This window comes from Epinephelus fuscoguttatus, linkage group LG13, assembly GCF_011397635.1.
Source record: "Epinephelus fuscoguttatus linkage group LG13, E.fuscoguttatus.final_Chr_v1".
NCBI lineage: Eukaryota > Metazoa > Chordata > Actinopteri > Perciformes > Serranidae > Epinephelus > Epinephelus fuscoguttatus.
In genome coordinates, this window is record NC_064764.1 from 13,395,797 (window position 1) to 13,418,780 (window position 22,984).

The following is a 22,984-nucleotide window of genomic DNA, read 5'->3' on the forward strand; positions in this document are numbered from 1 at the left end:
ATCAGCCAAAAAGCTATTAGAATGTATAAGAGAGTATACCCACTCCCCCTTTGTTAACCTGCCCGTCTACATAGCAGTACACTCACATCATCAACTATCACTACACCACAGATTAAATTCATCTAAATTTAAATTCTCTGTCAGATTTTGCTCTGCTGTTTGAAGAGTTGAGGTTCCAGGTCCTGTTATCCTGGTTATATTTGACTGCCAGGCCCCACTACACACTATATAAATAACAGCAGACACTGGCAATCAATATTTCATGCATCTTACTTTGTTGTTCCACAGTCTGGCAAGATATTGTCACTCATATCATTACTCTCCCTAATATGAGGAAACAATCTGGTGTCATCAAATCCTATTACAGCGGATTTTCTTCCTCAGGAGTGGTTAGAATTAAAATTTCATTGTTTGCTGGAAGATTTCGACACCCACACCCACCACGTTTCCTCCAATATTTAAGGGCATGTCAGAAGCCTGGCAGTGCACCAGTTCTCAAATCCCTAGGCGAATTGTGCTTTGAGGGATTAACAACATTTACTGTCACATTTGAGCCCTAGTTTGAGCTACAGGATTACATTTCTTGAAAACTACATGTAAACGCGCATGTATCTCTCAATTTCTTGGGAAAATTGTACCTTCTAGACCGTCCGGACAGCTCTGTGTCACATCAAAGCTGACACACTTAAGCTTCTCAGATAACTTTCTAAAGCCTTGTCAATAAATTGTGTGACTGCAATCATCGCTCATCTTGTACAAATAATATTTCCCTGCACACCCTTCTGGAAACTGTTGAATGTTTGAACCCCGGGGAATTTATGACCCAATTTCATCTTTTTGAAATCAATCTTGTCACTCTTGCCACCCAGAGGATACCAACCACAGCTACACACCTACAGAACGGGTTAAGCTCCTAATTTATGGGTGGGAAATCCACTCATTAAAGGTCCTTGAGCCAGCCATCGGTGTAGCCTCTGTGTTGGGTATGCATCTTAATTTGGTCCAACATTAATTACAGGCCTTGACTGCAAACAGAGTTTTGGGGAATGACTGGCTATTCACAGACAAAGGCCATGGCCATCCCTAAAGGGAAAGCATAATTAGGCCAGATGGGGCAATCTGAGTGTTAGCCTTGGGTTAGTCTTTTTCTCGTCCATGGTGAGGCTTCTTGTTTGTTTTGGCAGAGCAACAGTGCCACACTCACCATTCATACTCTACCATCTGTGTGGCTGAATGTGGAATGTCTGAGAAACTTGTTAAGTAGTCAGCAAAACAGATGTGATGTTTTGTTCGTTGGATGTTGTAGAGTGAATTTTATGTCTCAAACAGGCAGAAATTCAGCGCTAATCATTTGAATAAACTAAAAATTTAAAGTAAAACTGGTTTAAATATTCCTCACTTTTGTGTAAGGTAATGCAAACTATTGTGATACTCCTGATGATGTGCATATTACTCAGTTTTCTAGAGAGGGTAAACCAATTTTTGGATGTCTTTGTGGAAACAGCATTTAAGATTCAGGCCTCTGGGTGGGCATCCCTCATGTTGACTGACATATGAGAGCTGCTGTTTCCAGGAGACGTGCTGTCAACCTCTGTGGTGCACTACTGACTAGAGCACATCATAACCCTGTGCAGCCTATGAAGGCTGATACAAGATGTGTTTTTCCCCTTTTTTATGCCTCCATGTCAGCATCAGCCGTGGCCAGAGGCATTATGTTTTTGGGTTGTCCGTCCATCTGTCTATATTTCCATACGTTCATCCGTTCCATTCTTGTGAACACTTTATCCTGAGAACGCCTCGAGGGATTTTCTTTAAATTTGGCACAAACTTTCACTTAGATTTCTTAATTAACTGATTACATTTCGGTGGTCAAAGGTCAAGGTCACTGTGACCTCACAAAACATGATTTTGGCCATTACTCAAGAATGTATGTGCTAATTCTCACAATATTTCACACAAATGTCTAATAGAAAATAATGACAGTGATGACAATTTATATCTAAAAGGTCAAAGGTCAGATTCACTGTTCATCTGGCCATTACTCAACAGCATAACTCAGGAACAGGAGGGTAGACATTTGGTTGGACGCTGAATTGGTGATGATTCTCTTAGGTGACCACCTTGTGCTGATTGTATAGGTCCTCTGTGCTGTCGGGTTAAATGTGTGTGTGAAGCATCAGTTTTGTAGCTTCGCCGGCAATGTCCATATTTGAAACACTGTCTACTGTCATGGCCACATATGTGTCTGGACAGACATGGATGTTAACTGCAACTTGACTGGTTGGCTGTGGCATATAACCGCAAGGCAGTCTTTCTAACCGTGCATGTACTGTCAGTGATTTCCTTAAGAACATTCAACATTTTGGAGGACCCTTTTTATGGTTGAATTGGTACTTCTCTCAGAAAGGAGGAGCCCACGTGGCAGGCTAACTAGCCTCCAGAGAGTGGAATCTTGCTAAAATTAACCCTTCTTAATAAACTCCCTAAGTCTGTATTAACACCTGCTGAGTCATTGGCAAGTCTTGCACATCTCAGTTTTAGCTAGCGTTAGCTGTGTCTCTTTTATGAATCCAGTCGTGAAGACGGCCAAAAAAGTACACAAGTCACAACAAGTACGTATGATATGTATATATCTGTGATATAAATGGTCATATAAAAGGTTTTTGTCACCTCACAACATAAAATTACCATGCCTGCATTAGTTGATCAGCACATTTACTTAAATTAATACATGCCCTGACTCAGATTTCTTATTATATAATTGTATATGATAAATTCACCATTCTCTACATTTTGCAATTCAGCAGTATCTGTGCTCTAAATTGAGCTTGTTCCCCTCAATGTTGTGAAAACCGGCCCTCGTGGTTTCTCTTAACAGATCACATGTAGAAATGTAGCAAATCAAAGCTTTTTCATAATTTCTGATAATACATCAAACCAGTGACAAGGCAGCAGAACCTCATCCGAGCTTCACATGTCTAACCCCCCTCCCCCCTCTCTCTTTTTTTTCACCAAGCATAATGTGAAAACAGATGGAATTAATTTTGTGCAATTGCTAGAATCATTCTGTTGATACATCTGATTAGAGCAAATTAGACTGCAGTAGATTGCAAATTAGACCGGGCTTGCTCTTGTGAATGCATATGCCTCTGTGTATCAGCATGAGTAACATTTGACCGCATATTTCAGTAATTCAAACATTTTACAAATCCCAGTTTTCTACATTGTGGCTTATATCATGCCCTGTTTGCTCAGAAGCTCATGAATATTTCTGCATGTGCTCTGAACTTCAGCAGTAGCTTCCTTTAAGGTGCAGTTGGGATACTTTTTGGAGAAGATAACAGAACAAATTAAACATGCTGCTTCTCACAACGTCTTCGCAGTTACAATTCATTATTTGAGTGTCCTCTTTCCTTGAAAGTGCGTCTTTTACAGCTGTCTTACTTTTTATTTGCAGAGGACAGCATAAAAGACAGAGGTTGTCATTAATGCTGGAATTTAAGTAGTTAGAATACAGCTTAAAGAAAATGAAAAGCTTTTGCTAAGTATCTAAAGCATATTCCTTCCACATACAGTATATCTGAAAACCATAGTATCAAGGCTACTACATGCACTTCACTATTGACTCATGCTTTAAGAGGTAGCACTGCATAGCTCTAGATATGTGAAAAGCATCAAGCGGGCTCAGTGGCAGATATACACTCCCTGCAGCACTCTGTGTTTGCCAAAAGGGAAAGCTGATCATCTGGCGTCTTTGAGCAGATATAAGGATTAGCTTTGAATATCTCCAGCCCGGCATGTAGTCATTTTGCATACTGCCTCACAACAGGGAAGCACGCTAGTTACCGTACCACACGATGAATAATAATGCACAGGTCACATGGGGTCCACACACAAGCTTGAGTGCGAGTAAACAGAGATGGCTGGAAGCAGCGTCAGTCTTTGACCTGCCTGTCAAGGGCTGACAATTTTTTCTTTTTGTACCTCCAAATATTTTTTACCAGACAGCATTTTAATACACATTTTCATGCTGTGTGAGTTTGACTGTATGTTTTTTTTAGATATGAAAGGGTTAGTAGGGATGTTACCATACAGAGATTCATTATATGGCTCCAACTGGAGCAGTAACAAAATTGGGAAATTTATAAATCAATATTACACATCCTTTAGTCAATCGTTGTGTACTTCCTGTTAGTTTCTGCTTTTGGTCTGCATGATAATTCATACAGAAATACAGATTTTATGAGAGAGTCTTCTTTTTCAACCCTGCACTATAGGGCCATCATAAGAGGGAGCCACTCAGGAACCTGTTTCATACAAAGCCTTTGTTTTTCTTTTGACTGACATACAGTATAGCAGTCAGAGAAGGCAGAGAAAGTCTGTTTATACTGAGCCATTCAAATGCTAATGTCTCGGAAAGATAGCAGCCAATGACAATGTATCTATCCAAGCAGACAAATTTTACCAGCATGTGGCTCTTTGTAGGTGTGTGTAATTCTGGTTACTTCAACCTGCGCCTTTTCCCTGGCCATTGTCATCATGATGACTGATTGCATTCAATGTTTTGTCATTTCATAGAGCTTTATGTGGCCCCACTTTTCCAGGAGTACTGCGAGTCCACCTCAATATGTCCGGCAGAATCTCACTCCATAATATTACCCTCAAAATAACAAAAACACAACCTCGCCGTCTGAATGTTTTCCCAGGTAGCAGCTCATATTCACAGAAAATGTGGTTTGGAGATTGCATCAGATGAAGTAACCTATGGAACACTATGTGCTCACACTGAAAGCAACATTATGCAACTTCTTTTACCTTAAAATAACAGCTTCAAAATCATTTTGATGGTACAGTGACTTGTAATAGGGAGAACTGCGCCTTATTTATTCTCAGTTTATTCTCAGTTCACGCCCCACGATCCCTCACCATGTAACTTCTTGGAGGAACTGCGTAATACTTTACTGAACTACATTACACACATCTACGTCTTAGAAAAGACATCATCGCAGAGGTGAAGACGTGTTGTAAAATTCCAAACATCACACACTGTAAGCAATGCATGAATTATACTTAATATTAAAGCAAAACAAGGCAGGGTTGCAAAATGGTTTTTTTTGTCCAGACATAAGCTGTAGTGTTCGGTCTCACGTCTAAAAACAACAACAATCTGACAGCAGAATGTCCATCACTGTCAATATCTAGTGTTTCCTATACACTGATTTATTTGTAGCAGCCCGCTACAATATCAAAATTGACCACCACATATTACTTTTCTGCTTTTCACTATTTTAAATGGATGAAATCTTGTTTCATTGTAGAGTTGCGCACAGCCCATTAATTTGCCCAGCCCCTACTTGCCCTGCTCTTGCTCTCTGTAACTGAGGGTCTGTATTTACAATACTGGTGTATAACTCAGAAGCTGTAGGGGCGCCAGATCACAAAAAGACCAAGCATTGCATTATGTTGCTTTAAAATAACTTTAATATGTGGCTTTTCTTGTTGTGTAAAAGGATGTGTGTGATCCACTTTTCAGCTTTGACTCCAGTTTGGCCTTGTTAACGTAATTGGCAGGCAACTCTAATTGTTAGCTGCAGCTACAGAGTAGCTCAACAGTGAATAAACTTTAAAAACATTTAATATTTCTGATAACTGCAAACATTATGGCCCAGGTTTAAAGTAAATGTAATTAAACGTTTAATTCAGACTGTCTAAGACCATAGAAAAAGCAAGCTCAGGCTGGAATGCAGTGTGTATCCTAATCTGAAAGAAATTCATTTGCATGGCAAAAATGCTTTTACACTGCATGATTCTCATTTAGTTTACCGCTGTTTGGTAATTACTAGTTAAACATGAGTAATTCAGAACTGAGAAAAACAAGATAGATGCAACAGTTTATGTTATGTCATAATCAGCAGCATATAATGTCAGTGCTGGCCACATTACGACATTTTTAACAGTGAAAAGGGGGTTGCAGTCATTTTCAGAGGGTGAAACTTAATGATCCCTTGTTAAATTGAGCTGAAAATGTATTTTGAAATTATGGATACAGCCGCAACATGACAGCCGTGTGTTTATCAGAGTGCTTGTGTATTTTTGCATGCATGTATGATACACACTATGTATCGTTACATGTATGTGTTTCTGCACGTTGCTTTACTGTGCACAACTGATAGATTTATTTATTTTTGTCATAAAAAAACATATTTTTTTAAAAACAACTCTCCTTACATGAAAATAGAGTGAATTAATGAATCCTGAAAATGTGTTGTTTTTGCCATAGGATTGCAGACAAACAAGGAGAGCTGCAAGGCAGTACTGATGTAGGCACTCAGTTAACTTTGGCTATCAACAGAATACACATCACCTTTGAGCCTTTCACAAAGTTGGATCAAAGAAATTGTCTCTGCATTCCGACTCAGTTGTTGTTTTGCTCTGAAATGTTACTCCCTCCCATCCACGTAAAAGTTTTGTCTGTACTTTAATAAAATACATAATCTGGCAGCATTACATTTCCTGCAAAACCTATTAGCCAATGCAAATTAGTTGTATATGAGCATAATGATTAGGGGACAGGTTTATATCTCCATTGGTTATATGAGTGTAGTAAGCTCCCTAACAGAAACTTTCATGTGTAAGGAGATTTTCTTGCAGGCTTTCATGCAGGCATTTTAGAATTATTAGAATCTTGTTTACCTTTCAGACTTGTTTGGTGCCTTGAAAACTCTCTATTAAAGATGTTTGCTTGTCTCCAAAAGGTGACTTAAGGTCTGCCTGTGTGTCTTGGGAGGGACAGAATGACTTAGCTGGTGAAAATCTCTCCAGCATGCATTCTGTTTTTTGAGTAGCTTGAAGCGGGGGTAGTTTTGGCAGTTAAGAGAACAACTGAAAACAGTTTGGCTCCATACAGTATTACTTGGCTTTTTTTTTATAACACTGAGTAAGACCAGCATACAAGTTTGAAATCCTCAAAGACGAGATGTCTTTTGATACAAACACATGACAACAACTAAATCGAGACTGTCCTTCAAAAATATGACCATATAGGTCATTTTTGCATGCAGAAATTACGACCCCTGTTTTTTTAATTGTCAAGTGGTGACCTCTAGTGGCTACAGAAACTGGAGCAAAGGAGGAGTCAGCTGATGTATACTAAAGCGTGATAAAGTCAAATTAGGGCTGGAGTGAGGGGAGGTGGATGGGTCAAACAAGCACAGGACTTTTATCCAGTGTCCATGTCCCCTGTGAGACCAAAAGTCAACGTAGAGTTACTTAATCAATGTAACACAGTACATCATAGTATGTCTGTCACATGAGATATGTTAGATATAGCTACTTGACAGAGACAGCAAACTAGCTCAACGACATGCTCATACTTAGTATGACGTGGTATTAGGCTGAATAATATATTAAACTGTATGGACCTTGAACTAATGATGAAGGGGAAATCTGAACCCATGGCTGGACCAGTTGGGAACTACTGGTTTAGGCTGCTAATGCAAGCTAGTGAACATGTTTCTTTTTGGGGCGCTGGTGGCTTAGTGGCAGAGCAGGCGCCCCATGTACAAGGCTGTTGCCGCAGCGGCCCGGGTTCGAGTCCAGCCTGTGGCCCTTTGCTGCATGTCATCCCCCCTCTTTCTCTCCCCCTTCACGCTTACCTGTCCTGTCCAATAAAGGCAAAATGGCCAAAAAAAATCTTTAAGAACATGTTTCTTTTTAACTTCATTTTTTAAAGTGATAACCATGTAATGTACATAATAAGTAATACTGTGGCTTTTAATTGTAGAAAAGATGCAAATGTTCGTTGGGGGGTAGTTGGTCCAGTGTTTGGGTGGGTGGTGCATGTCAAGTGGCATCCACATGAATGTCAATCAGTTTCCCATCAGAGCATTGCAGTGTTATTAGTTGAATTATGTTATTCACTTCATTCGACAGTGGTTTTATTGTTTTGGCTGATCGGTGTATACAGTGGCATGCAAACGTTTGGCAACCCTGGGTCAGAATTTTGTTTACTGTAGTTACGTACAGTACAGGCCAAAAGTTTGGACACACCTTCTCATTCAATGCGTTTTCTTTATTTTCATGACTATTTACATTGTAGATTCTCACTGAAGGCATCAAAACTATGAATGAACACATGTGGAGTTATGTACTTAAAAAAAAAAGCTGAAATAACTGAAAACATGTTTTATATTCTAGTTTCTTCAAAATAGCCACCCTTTGCTCTGATTACTGCTTTGCACACTCTTGGCATTCTCTCCATGAGCTTCAAGAGGTAGTCACCTGAAATGGTTTCCACTTCACAGGTGTGCCTTATCAGGGTTAATTAGTGGAATTTCTTGCTTTATCAGTGGGGTTGGGACCATCAGTTGTGTTGTGCAGAAGTCAGGTTAATACACAGCCGACAGCCCTATTGGACAACTGTTAAAATTCATATTATGGCAAGAACCAATCAGCTAACTAAAGAAAAACGAGTGGCCATCATTACTTTAAGAAATGAAGGTCAGTCAGTCCGGAAAATTGCAAAAACTTTAAATGTGGAGTCGCAAAAACCATCAAGCGCTACAACGAAACTGGCACACATGAGGACCGACCCAGGAAAGGAAGACCAAGAGTCACCTCTGCTTCTGAGGATAAGTTCATCCGAGTCACCAGCCTCAGAAATGGCAAGTTAACAGCAGCTCAGATCAGAGACCAGATGAATGCCACACAGAGTTCTAGCAGTAGACCCATCGATAGAACAACTGTTAAGAGGAGACTGCGTGAATCAGGCCTTCATGGTCAAATAGCTGCTAGGAAACCACTGCTAAGGAGAGGCAACAAGCAGAAGAGATTTGTTTGGGCCAAGAAACACAAGGAATGGACATTAGACCAGTGGAAATCTGTGCTTTGGTCTGATGAGTCCAAATTTGAGATCTTTGGTTCCAACCGCCGTGTCTTTGTGAGACGCAGAAAAGGTGAACGGATGGATTCCACATGCCTGGTTCCCACTGTGAAGCATGGAGGAGAAGGTGTGATGGTGTGGGGGTGTTTTGCTGGTGACACTGTTGGGGATTTATTCAAAATTGAAGGCACACTGAACCAGCATGGCTACCACAGCATCCTGCAGCGACATGCCATCCCATCCGGTTTGCGTTTAGTTGGACGATCATTTATTTTTCAACAGGACAATGACCACAAACACACCTCCAGGCTGTGTAAGGGCTATTTGACCAAGAAGGAGAGTGATGGAGTGCTGCGGCAGATGACCTGGCCTCCACAGTCACCGGACCTGAACCCAATCGAGATGGTTTGGGGTGAGCTGGACCGCAGAGTGAAGGCAAAGGGGCCAACAAGTGCTAAACACCTCTGGGAACTCCTTCAAGACTGTTGGAAAACCATTTCAGGTGACTACCTCTTGAAGCTCATGGAGAGAATGCCAAGAGTGTGCAAAGCAGTAATCAGAGCAAAGGGTGGCTATTTTGAAGAAACTAGAATATAAAACATGTTTTCAGTTATTTCACCTTTTTTTGTTAAGTACATAACTCCACATGTGTTCATTCATAGTTTTGATGCCTTCAGTGAGAATCTACAATGTAAATAGTCATGAAAATAAAGAAAACGCATTGAATGAGAAGGTGTGTCCAAACTTTTGGCCTGTACTGTAAGTAGAGGATTAACTGGGAACTGAGGCATGAAGTTAAAGATGAAACATTTCTTTAAAATTCTAAGCAAGATTACTTTTTAATTCAATCTTTTCCAGTTTCAAAATAACAAAAAAAGGAAAAGGGCCTGAAGTACAAGTCTGAACATCCTACGTGGTCAGTAATTAGTAGCACCCCCTTTGGCAAGTATCACAGTTTCTAAATGCTTCTTGCAGCCAGCGAAGAGTCTTTCAATTTTCAATTTTTGTTTGGGAGATTTTAGCTCATTCTTCCTGCAAAAGGCTTCTAGCTTTGTGAGATTCCTGAGCCGTCTTGCCTGCACTGCTCTTTTTAGGTCTATCCACAGATTTTCAGTGATGTTTAGGTCGGGGGACTGTGAGGGCCATGGCGAAACCTTTAGCTTGCGCCTCTTGAGGTAGTCCATTGTGGATTTTGAGTTGTGTTTAGGATCATTGTCCTGTTGTAGAAGCCATTCTCTCTTCATCTCAGCTCTTTTACAGATGGTGTGATGTTTGCTTCCAGAATTTGCTGGAATTTAACTGAATCCATTCTGTGAAATGTTCCCAAAGCTACTGGCTGCAACACAAGTCCAAAGCATGATTGATCCATCTCCCTGTTTAACAGTTGGACAGGTGTTCTTTTTATGAAATTCTGCACCTTTTTTTCTCCAAACATGCCTTTGCTCATTGTGTCCAAAAAGTTGTATTTTAACACCAGTCCACAGGACTCAATGAAGGTTGTATTTGTACAGGTGTTGCAGCACAGTAGAACAGTGCACCACCACTCCAGAGACTGATAAATCTTCCTGCAGGTCTTTTGCAGTCAAACAGGAGTTTTGATTTGGTTTTCTAATGAGCAGCTCTCTCAGAAAGTTTTCTTGGTCCTCTAGACCTCAACTTGCCCTTCACAGTTCCTGTTAACTGCCATTTCTTGGCATTTCTGAGGAGAGAGCTACCTGAAACACTTTGCTGTCTTCTTATAGCCTTCTCCTGCTTTGTGGACATCAGTTATTTTAGTTTTCAGAGGGCTAGGCAGCTGTTTAGAGGAGCCCATGGCTGCTGATTGTTGGGACAAGGTTTCAGGCGTCAGAATATTTATAAAGCTTTGAAAATTTGCATCACCTGGCCTTTTCTAATGATGACTGTGAGCAAGCCATAGCCCTACCAAGCTAATCAAGGTCCAAGACACTGTTCAAATGACTTTGAGTGCCCAAACTTTTGCATGCTCTTTTCCTTTTTTTTCTACTCTAAAATTGTACAAAACAAAAATAATACACTAACCTTTCTTAAAATGTTGAAAAGCATATTTCAGTTCATCTTCTACTCACTTTGACCATGGGTTCAAATTAAATTTTAGTGAAGAGTCTTCCTTTGTCCACCACCTATTGTGTTAAAACTTCACATGGCAAATTTGGTTAAATGTTTGCACATTAACAGTGCAGCAAAACCTCTATTTGTGCCCAACAGCCAGACTCTTCCACTGGGTGAATAAATGGGGTAAAGAATTGCCACCAAATTATTAATTTTAACAACATCCTTTAAACACAGGAAAGCAATACTGTGCCTCTCTGTAATAGTTTCTTTCCAGATTCTCTTTAAAGTTTATCGAGCTCCAGCTCTTTGCTACCCCAAAGTCATTTCACCCCTATGAGCCAGTGAGGAGTATTAATAAATATCCAAACAGGCTCTCTGTGGTCAATGAAAACCAAAAGCTACTGGGCATTCACCATTTTAATACTGCAGTGTTTGCTTGCTCTCTTATCACCTCAAAAAATAGTTTGCCCCGAAATGAAAATTCAGTCATTTTCCACTCAACCCCCTGTCAGTCAAAACTCCTCTGAGAGCTTTATGAAAGCCAAATACATGGGAAGTTTAACCCCGCAATTCCATCTCAGGCCTCTCTGAAGCTGTGAGAGGTAAAAGGGCCATTGTTTTACAGCCTGAATATTTTAATATCAATAACAGTACTTTGTACATACTTTTGTTCTCACGATTTGAGATCTTAAGAAACAGTGTGGTGTGTGTGTGTGTGTGTAATGCCTCTTCCCCGTTAGTCAACAGTTACTCACCACACATTATTGCTAAATATCCTCCACTTACAACTGTTTTCTTATGATTATAAGTTGACATATTGGTCTCCAACAAGCACTCAGTGAGATTTATACATTGCTCTCCAAACAAGACAATCGCACCATTCATCTCAATGTGTCAGTGAGCAAGCAAGAAAGTTAGACACTCTAATGAAAAATGGACTTCTGAAAACTCAGTAAGTGTTAAAAAGCATCTGATCCACTGGCATCACATAATTCCAGCTCTTAAAGATCAAAACCAAATGCTGCGCTTTCATTCAGAAGGCAGTGATAACTGAAGCTTTGATTGTCATTCAGTTCCCACTACACTGTTCAATGTAAATACATCCTGTCAAGAAATGATTTGGTCTGCTGCTGCAGCATTTCATAATGTCTTGAAATGGTTAGCACAGGAAAGACCAAGGACAATCAATGCAAGCTTTTATCTTCTGCGCCGTAAGTTGACATTAATTAATGTTCAGCAGTGGCATATCAATCTTTGTGCAAAGGAGAAAAGCTTTGTGTTTAGGGTTATACTTTCTCTTGTGCTATTTATTCTACTGAACTTTAATCATGCCATAATTAGCTGTTCTTTGTTCCTTCCTGTGTAAAGATTAGTGCTATACAGACCGTCATCACCAATCACAATTTTCAGAAAGTACATGGGAAATGACAATGTTAGCACTTCCTGTGGGCTGCTACCAGTCAATCAATGTGTCAAATGATGGCTTTAGAATGCGAGGCTGGTAATCTGTTTTAACTGTACTGATCAAAAGTCTTTGATTGCCGGGGCATTATGTATATGGCATTTAAACTTTATAGTATAAAAATGACTTTTTACTCTCCACCTGTCTCTATCCTGTGACATTTACTAATTAACATGGTGACATTTATACAGTTGTTTTTCACATCCCTCCTGTCATGGTCCTATAGTCAACAGTTAAACTTCTGATTTTTCTGCAAAACAAACACCACTTTCATTTCTCTGTGGTGATTCATACCTTGTCCACAAAGATTTTGAAACTCTTGAAGGTTAGACAGATCTGTTTGCCAAACGACAGCAGAGCAGTTGTGACTGAAAGGGCCACGACAAGAGAAAAATCCAGAAAAGTCATTTCCCAAATCAAAAAGTAATTTCCCACTCTGCGTACCCTTTCATACCTTTTTTCTCCAAATCTCACTTTTTCTCTCTTCCTCTCTACCCCTGCAGAGCTCCTGTCAGCCTGCCACGAGCTCCGGTGCCGCTATGGCTGCGTCATGACGAGAAATGGCACCTTCTGTTTCTGCGCTGATGGCTTTGAGGTCGGCGAGGACGGGACGAGCTGCAGAGGTAGGATTCAGCTGCGTTGGTGGGGGCCTCCTGCCATGGAGCTCCCCCCCCCTCCCTTCCCTCTTCCCCACACCAATCCCTCCTTTTGCCCTCAGCTAGACTTCCTTCAGATGAATAAGCAGGAGGTACGAGGTATATGAGAACCATCTGTCTGCAGGCAGGGCCTCATGTACAGTGCATTACACCCAAACATGCATACACACCTATAGTATACGACACGCAATTTTTCTGTGTCTCTTCCTCTCCCTCTCTTCATATGTGCCACCGGCCTGGTTTCTGACAGCCAGTGAGGAAGACAGTATTTCGCTGTCAAAGGTGCCTCCAGAGTTGTAGTGTCTTATTTGGACTTTGCACATACCTTATACCAAGAACATGGCACAGAATTGCATATTTATGCTGGAGGAAGGGGTTTAACAAAGTAACACCGCTTCCCTGAGTTTGATCCTGTTTGGGGAAGACAGGAGAGAGCAGTTTATATACTGCAGCTCCAAAAAAGGCTCATTGGTTATAAAAGTAATTATGCCTGAGGTGCCAGAGTGAGGCCACATTAAGTATACTTTATGTATTTGGGTCATGTTTGAGCACACCTAATTTGTTACAAATGACTCTCTTTCTTTTTTTCCATAAGATCATGATGAATGTGCCATGTATGGCGCATGCAGCCAAACCTGCACGAACACCTATGGGTCATACAGATGCAGCTGCACAGAGGGATACATCCTGCAGCCTGACAGGACATCTTGCAAAGCCAAACAAGGTGAGCGGCATTGGGAAACAACATAATCTGCATAGTATGTATGTTTCATCTCTAATAATAAACAAGGTGGTTTTGTTCATCCAGAGTGGAATTCCTGCTTATCGTCAGCCTCGGTGCTCAGTAGCTTTGGTAGGGCAAGATTAATGTGGTTTAGCAGTGACCACATCTATCACCCATGTGGGAATGGGTAGACATGGTCAGGCAGGATAATGATAAAATTAATGAGCATGAGATTTTAAGTGGGAGCAGTCTGAAGTATTTTGTGCGGAGACAATGCCCAGCGTCACCCTGATTTATGTTAATGCCCGATGCTGGTAAGAAATCTGTCCCGATGAGTAAAACAGCCTACTTAGAAATAAAACAACCGAAGAGGGTATTGTGTTTTGGTGGTCCACCGATGCAAGTAAACAAGCTTAACCTTGTGCGGTATGTTTTTGTGTCATGCATTTAACCATAAAGTGAAACAGAATTTTTTTTAAGGGTGTTGTCACTATGGCATATATGGGTTGAAAATAGCTGGAGGCCCAACACACCTAGCAGGGGAGAACACCACAGTTGCAGCTTTTAATCAATGTGACTGGTGTCCTACCAGGAATAAACTGAATATGATTACCCATAAACTTAACTGAACCCAATGCTCACATGCATTAATATTAATTTAGCAGAGAGCGATAGTGGTATGGGGATAACTATGGGGTTACCATTAGTTGTAAAAGCTCATGAATATAAATTTCAGATAGAGCTCTCTGAGGCTCGAAGATGAGGAGCAGCAGGGAATGAAAAACATATTAACGTGTTGAGTGTAAGATTGAAGTTGAAACTCCGCAGCACAAATGTTCTTTTTGGGGATTTAATCTTGATTCAATCTCTTCTCATTTGGCTCAGATTAAACTGAAAGGTATAATAATTTTTTTATTCTATTTGTATTCCGAGCATAAATCTGACTTCACAATACCCCGATGGTTTTCATGTCTGCTTGTTAATGCACTTCACTGACTCATGTTAAGTTGCAAATTGTAGATTATAGAGGTTTGGGGTTCATACATGTTGCAGAAAATATCTTTTGTGGACTTAAAAAATACAATGAATGGCAGGAATGTGTTTCCATATAACAGACCCATCACTGCTCACTGTATTATTGTGTATTTTCATTGTGGAGGGGATAAGTCAGTCAGCATATGATCCAAAAATATACTCTATACAAACACACCCTTATAGTATTTGTCTGTTCATAATCTAGAAATGTACTTTATGATGATGTGTTATAAAATAGCTTTGTCATTTTTGATCCATCAGCTGACATTTCCCAAGATTAAAACTCAGGGTAGACCTCTGTAACAGAGCTTGGTCAAAACCCCATCTACCCCTCATGTGGGAGAAAAATGTCCGACTACTAAAAGTTGATTCAGAGGGATAAGGGGAAGCAGTTATGTTAGCAGACATTCTGATTTATTGCCTATATTAGGAGAGTAGCCCCTGACTTCAACTTCTGTGGAAGATCAGGATAAATAAGGGCCCTTTTTAGGGGGTGAAACTGATGTCAGAGAATGTGCACGCTCAATTAAGCCCATAAAGCAGCTTATCTCAGTTTTACCACCGCGGACAGTCCTGCCTCAACTAGACATATGTTTCTCAATTTGCTGTTTTACTTCAAATCAATCAGCTTGGGAAATCGGTTTTTGTTGCATTGTTTTGGTGCCGTTTAACCAAAAGGGAGAATATTCTCTTTCTTTCTTTCTTTCTTTGAGTCTGAATGCAATTCATGCTTTTTACCTCTGACAGTTACTTTTTTTTTCTCACTGAGGCAAAATAAAATAATACCTTCCATATTTTCCATTTCACTCTAGATCCTGGTGACAGCCGTCCAATGCTAGTCATTGGTGGTGCAGATCGTATTGTCATCACCCATCTAAATGGAACAGGCCTCCAGCCCCTGAGGTCTCTGAGTGTAAATGGAACACTGGCATTGGATTTCCAGCACAACCAGGAGAGCGTATGCTGGGCTCTCTCGACAGAATCCTCTGGGCAACTCCGCTGTGCTGAAACGAGGAATCTGCGTGGATTCACACGGGAAAAGGAAATAAGAACGCAACAAAGTTTGCAACGTATGTTTTCAGCCATTTATAGCTCCCTTCTCTTCCAGTTCATACCCCTTTTCATCTCCTTACTTTGCTGATGAATTTGAGTGATAATCCGATCTGAAGTTGTGAAAACTCTCAGTACAGGAGGGTAGCGGTGAGACGAGATATACATCACCAATGCTCTTTTCTGTCACACAAACATGCTCACCCCCTTTCTGTTTCTCTTTCTCCTTTTTTCCCTCTCACACTCTTACCTGTGAGCTCTCTCATATCTCTTCATTATGAGTGCGGTTGAAGGCAGGTTAGCCTCAGCGGTTTTGGCCGCTCACCTTTCCCTTACAGTTGTCCTTCAAGCCTGGAGGCGATGCCAGCTTCTCTTCTTCAAAAGTGCTCCCTTTCCCTCCTTTTTAGTCAGATCCGGTCAAGATCATCACAGATATCGGACCTGCTATTAAATGTGCATAGTTTGCGCTGGCTATTTTTATAGGCCTTCAGTCAAAGCCTAACCTATAACTGTCGCCTATAGTTAAATACTGGTGCAATCATTGAGAACACCTGCATCAGAGGTGTCAGGTTATACTGTCCTTGAGTGGAGAGCTGCCAGCCAATCAAAATTCCCAGCGGCGATGGTTAAATTTAAAGTAGAACTGCACCAATTTTACACTTCAAGATCAGTTTATGCTACATGGTGACTACAACTTCTCAGTGGAAGCTTTGATAGTATTTTTAAGATAAGGGTTATTGCAGCTTGTGCTTGGAGTCTGGATATTTTTTTTTACCAGAAACCTTCATAAATCTGGGCCGTGGAGATAGGCAGGGAGGAACTTAAAAAAACATGCTGTTGAGATGCATTATGGGAGGTGAAGGACCTAGTGTTCTTGGCACTGGGCTAAGGACTATGTAAAAAGAGGGATATGGCAGCCTCTGCTTCTCCAGTGTTTTTTTTTTTAATGTTTCTGTGGTAGTCATGAACACTGTTGAAAATTGTATTCAAGTATACTTTACATTTTAACAGTTTAACACAAGAGTCTTACACCTACTTGCCATTGCAGATGTGGAGCACATGGCCATCGACTGGCTGACAGGCAACTTCTATTTTGTTGACCGAGTCACCGACAAGATATTTGTCTGTAACCATGCTGGGGACACGTGTGTTACTATCCTACAACTAGACCTGCTGAATCCTAAAGGAATAGCTCTGGATCCTCTCATGGGGTAAGTGTCCCGCAGCCTATATAATACATCTCTGAAAGTACCGCAAGGCTCATTTATCATCATGCATCTTTTGTTAAAGAAAAAAAAATGGACGAAGGGAGAGAGAAAAAAATCACTATGCATAACAATTGACTTGTCTGGAAGAATGTGAGTGAGTTACAATGAAGGGATTTAAATGATTCCCTGTCCTTCGACTCAGCCCTCCTCTCTTTGAGCTGTGTAATTTGGTGGATAGCTGGTGATGCTTCAGACAGTTTCTACTGTCGAGACATTCATTTGTATTCACTGATTTCACCCCACATCCCTCAGTAGAATAGGCCCCTGCAGGACTTTCCATTACAGGATTTTTGTCTCTGTAGAGATCACAAAAAAAAAAAAAAAAGAAAGTCGAGCAACTGTGGAGTAAAAAATATCCCCACACTGCTCACAATGAAAAAACATTTACAGCATGTGGTTGATGGTCACACAGAACTTATGTAGGTTCCTTAGCAGTTTCCCGTGTCACCATGCAGACAAACAAAACAAACAGAAAAAGAAATTAAATAAATTGCATGCAGCAGTTGTAGCAGAACCTGAACCAGATTCAGTAGCTCAAAGCTTTTTCTGCCCTCGTATTTCCTGTGAGAAAAAGACGAGCAGGGCCATTATATTATGAAGACACAAGGACAGACACCAAGCTCAGAGCACATTTATAATGGTACACACATTTAAGAAACAGTGATACACTAATAATAGTGATACAGCTTTTTTTTAGCACTAGATCTTGAAGCACAGTAATGACCACCTCCAAACATCAATAACAATGGGAGCATGTTGCTGCTGTGCACCAATTCTATTAATCTGCATCATGCCCAGCCCCCATAAGGACAAGGCAATGTAAACTTTAAATCTTAACATATAATTAATTTGATTGAGTCTGAACTACATTGCTTCTTGTGGATTTCCAGTTTATAAATTGTGCTTTATTTAACAGCTTGTGCTACCTCCATAAACCATTGGGTCTAATCAAAATAATTAGCTGCTGGTTTCTTAATGACAAGGGCCGTTTGGATCTGGTTGGCAGACCCTCTGTGTTCTCATTAAACGCTGGCTGGCCACTGGAAAGCAATATGGCTTATAAGAGAATATACTTTACCTTGGAGTTTCTATTCAAGCTCGCTCCCTGTGAGTCACCTCAGACACACTGTAAGTAAGGGTGGTTTTTCAGCGGTTTTGTCGTAATCACACATGACTCACGCACACACACACACATAAGTGCCAATTCTGTTGTGTGCATAGAGGGATGATTGTATGGCTGTGGAGTCTGCTGGCCCACAAGGGAGCTGGACATGCAGGCTGCTGGCTAGATTGTCTGTATAAGACACAGAAGTTTTTCCAAGACCTGTTCCTGCCTCTAATTGGTGAGATATGGGTACAGCTGTTTCTGAAGAGGCGAGCCTGAGAGAGGTCTGTCAGCCCGGAGCAATGGAGTGAAAACAAAAGAAATCAGGGAGGTGTTAGATAGCAGCACAGTGTGAGGAACGGTGTTTATAGAATATGCTCCGGTTTGGCACTCTGTTGTTGTTGTTATTTGATTCACTCAGTCTGTCTGCCTTTCTTACTGTCGGATAAGGCATTTTTACTTTGCTATAAGAAAGCCTTTTCTTCTTTTCCCTTTCTTCTTTTCTTTAAAATACCTTTTTGGAGAAGAGTTTGATTGATGGTATGGTTTTTTTCATCAGCTAAAATTTAAGCTACCTGCGCGTCCCATTTTAGTTTGAGTATACATTGAATTGTGTAAATGTGGCTGACTGGAAAGGATGTACTCTGTGGTTTGTTTTTTTTTAATTATTTTTTTTTAAATCCAATACAGTCACACTTGCAAAGACTATTGAAGCCTTTAAGATATTGAAAATGAAAGGTTGAGTCAAGATTCCGCACTATGCCATGGAGTCAACTCTTTTCCTTGTAAATTAAGTTTAAATATTAATTTGTTACGCCAAAAACAATGGTTACTACCTAGATTATGTTGTCCTCTCAACATTTTGTCAAGCCTTTTTACTGATTGTAATATCATTAGTTTTGCAGATATTTGATCATAGAACGAAGTATTTAGCAAATTACAATTTTGATCTGATGAAAGTGTTGGATTAAACAGTGAAGGAATACTTAAGCCACCCAAATGACCATTTGTAAAGCAATTGCCTAACCCTGTGTTTGAATCTGGGAGGAAAACTCTGATTTTCTTGCATGCATCCATGGTGAACAAAGACTCCAGTAAAAGACAAACATTCTTGATTAATTTAAATTATAGAGGACCACGTTTAACAACAACAAAACTATATGAAAACATCCATTTGCAAACTCTTACACAACTCACGCAGTATAATCCAAGTCTTGTTTACCCAGTCCTATGCTCAGTACTTCACAAACACACAATTTTTTTGCTAAAACTCAACATTCATAAACAGTCTAAGGCACGTATAAGTAGTGCACCAGCACAGTTGTTGCAGAGGTGTAATATTTTAGCAAAATTCAAGAGACTTGAATTACACTGCATGAGTTGTGTGAGAGTTTGTAAACTGATGTTTTGATAGAGTTTAGCTGCTGTTCCACGCAGCCCCCTTCACCTCAGTATATGAAGAATTTTCTCCATTTTGAGATTCTTTGTTCACCATTGAGGGATGGAAAGTTTTCTCCATGAACTCAACGCAACAAGGGGATGAGTAAGTGATATACAAATGGTCATTTTGTGGGTGAAGTATTACTTTAAGGGATTACCAAGGTAGTTACAATTCATCCTGAGGGAAACAGGAATGTTCCAACAAAATGTTCATGGCAATCCATTCATTCATTCATCTTCTAACCACTTCATCCTCTTGAGGGTCGCGGGGGGGCTGGAGCCTATCCCAGCTGACATCGGGCGAGAGGCAGGGTACACCCTGAACAGGTCACCAGACTATCGCAGGGCTGACACATAGAGACAAACAACCATTCACGCTCACATTCACACCTATGGACAATTTAGAGTTATCAATTAACCTAGTCCCCAATCTGCATGTCTTTGGACTGTGGGAGGAAGCCGGAGTGCCCGGAGAGAACCCACGCTGACACGGGAGATCTACATCTACAAACTCCGCACAGAAGGGCTCCCACGCCCGGGATCGAACCAGCAACCCTCTTGCTGTGAGGCGAGAGTGCTAACCACCACACCACCGTGCCGCCTTCATGGCAATCCATTTGATATTCTTTTTGAGATGCTTCACTAAACCCCAAAATGTCACCTTCATGGTGGCATTGGTGATAGTCACCAATGTCAGATTGATCCAGTGTCTGGGGAACATCAGGCAGCTTTTTTAAATTTTAAATTTTTTGTATTTTCGTAAGCAAAACAAACAGTTGAAAGCTTCAGAGAGCTAAGAACTTTGACATTACATTCATGTTAATACAAGAAATATTTAAACTGAAAATAAATACATAAATACAACTCATGCGGAATTACATTAGTCTATTACATTATTGCATTAGCCATTAACATTAATCTATCGAAGGTCATCATTTTACAATCATGATAGCAGTTTCATTTCCTTTGGTAGAATGAAATGCAGTCATTCTCTGTCAAAGGCTCTCTTTTATTTGTGTTAAAATGCAGTTTGCTACCAACAGGGGATACTTATAGTTGTTCACGAGGTCAGAGACCTTGACGATTACTATAGATGTTTTATGGTAAAGGTGCATTACAGTCTGGAAATTGCAAATCTCAACACAGCAGCTGGTGGAAGTAAACTATTTCCTGCCATTACTGTACAAAATTGACAGAAAGCAACTACTGAAAGAAGAATCAGAAAACAGTCTTTCATTGTAACATTGTCTATTCAGTCTTCTGTTTTACTGTAAGACAGGTACTATTATCCGCAGTCCCATGCAGTTTATATCATCAGGGGTGCTCATTTCTAGAATTCCAACATGGATCTCATTGTAGCTGCAGAATGCACAAGTACAGCATCAGCACCATCCTAATCCCAGAAAGCTATCATTTGTATGCCACGTGGAGGTGCACCTGTTTGGGGAGCTGGGCTCCTTGCTGACGCTGACAGTTTTTCAGCGCAGCCTGGACTAGGGTTCAAAGGGCAGCCCATCTCTCCCCTGACTTGACTTGTGCAGATTAAGTCGGCTTCCCGCCGCTCTCCGGCTGTAGCTCGTTATCATTGGAGGTTGTTGGAGCTCGGTCCTCACAGAGCCACAGCAAGACAGCATGACAAGCCTTCCATGTTAATTACTGTATGTGCAGACCTGAGCAGTTTTGATTACCTAAAGTGACAGTCTGTGAGAGTTGTTGTTAAAGGACATTTCAGTTATTTGTCCGATGTAATTCAGTCCCAATTGTTAGAAACAAATTAGACTACATGTAACACCTATTTTCTATGAATGCTCAGTATTGGTCTTACATTCCACCGGCTCCCTGTGTCTTTTCAAATTGATTTTCAAGCCCTCCTCTCAGTTTTTGAGGTACTAAATGGTTTGGCTCCTCTGCGCATCACACGTTGTCTATCATTTATGTCTACTCACATACCCTGAGGTCCTCTGCAGCATGCCTTCTAAACGTCCCCAAAATTACCACGAAGGAAATGGGAAATGCTGCTTTTATTGTTTTTGCCTCCAGGTTATGGAGCTTCAATGTATCAAAGAGGCAGCCTCGCTGGGCATTTTTAGAAGACATTTCAGAACATTGTGATGCAGTGTTTTGAAATCTTGCTTCATTTTAATATTCATTCTAAACTCCTTTTATGTGTTGTTTTAATTTATTTGTATTTATTGTCATCCCTGTGCCTGTTTTCATTATGTAAGCCACCACTCTGTTGCACCATTATATGAAATGTTATTACATTTTATTATAAACAGTGCTGTTTGTCCAGTGCTGTGAAACTTAATTTTTTTCCTGAAATTATCTGCTGATGTCCTGTGTTTATGTACTTAGAGCTTTTTTCAGGTTCTCCCCCCACATCTTAATGACTAAGTTGTTTGTGCATTATTCTTTCAAAAAATGGCTCATATGAGTGTCTTCTGAACTGGCATGTTAGTCAGTGCCTTCAGAGACTGGAACTACTTAGTTCAGGTTAGGACACTTCTTAAGACTGTACACATCTAAAATCTGCTTTTACTAATGGTAGGAAATAGGTTGTGAACAGCGGCCTAAAGTGTTCAGATGCTTTGCTTTGTTGATCCAACTATTCACTTCAACCTCATTGTGCAATGAGGTGCTATAGCAACATCACACAACTGCTTTATTTGCTTTTGATAGACAAGAGTTATCTGATGTTCTTGTGTGACAAATGGAACCATTGTTTTTGGCATATGAAAACAACCAATGCAGTCTTTTTTTTTTTCTTTTTTTTTTTTTTTTTTGAATTTGCTCTTGCTACTTTTACTCAGTACATTTTAGAAGCCTGTTCCCAAGGGAGACTAAGATGTCATCAATCACACAACAAATACTTGAAGTTTTGAAGTAGACAAAACAAAAATGTTCCTTTCAATCTAAATTTAGCAAATTATCACCACTAGGGGACAAAAAACTGTAACAAATTCACAGGAATGCAGCCCTCATACTACTTAAAATAAACTATTGGAATCAGCTAACATGCTGATTTCTGCCAATATGACAAACCATGTATATTTTTTAACTGACAAAGTGAACATGGTCAAAACATCAGGTAAATAATACAGCACAATAACAAAACAACATATCTGAGAAATATACAATTATGATACAAGTATTTATGAAGAATATAGATGACAAACGTTTATAACAGACAGATAATTAGGTGATAAAATAAATAAGCGTAACCCTTTCACAGTTGGCTGGTACTGCGTTAATTACCGCCAGAGCAACAAAGCAGAAATGACAACTCTGGC

General features: G+C 40.3%; 1 protein-coding gene across 6 annotated transcripts in view; it reads left to right on the plus strand.

Moving 5' to 3' along the window:
- The window catches only part of lrp1bb (low density lipoprotein receptor-related protein 1Bb), a 332,674-nt gene that overhangs the window by 132,592 nt on the left and 177,098 nt on the right, over positions 1-22,984 (plus strand). For all 6 annotated transcript variants that reach the window (XM_049594030.1, XM_049594032.1, XM_049594034.1 and 3 more), the window contains 4 exons: positions 12,920-13,039; positions 13,668-13,796; positions 15,644-15,901; positions 16,930-17,092. In XM_049594030.1, coding sequence (XP_049449987.1) covers positions 12,920-13,039; positions 13,668-13,796; positions 15,644-15,901; positions 16,930-17,092 — 670 coding nt within the window. The remainder of the gene's footprint in view (positions 1-12,919; positions 13,040-13,667; positions 13,797-15,643; positions 15,902-16,929; positions 17,093-22,984) is intronic.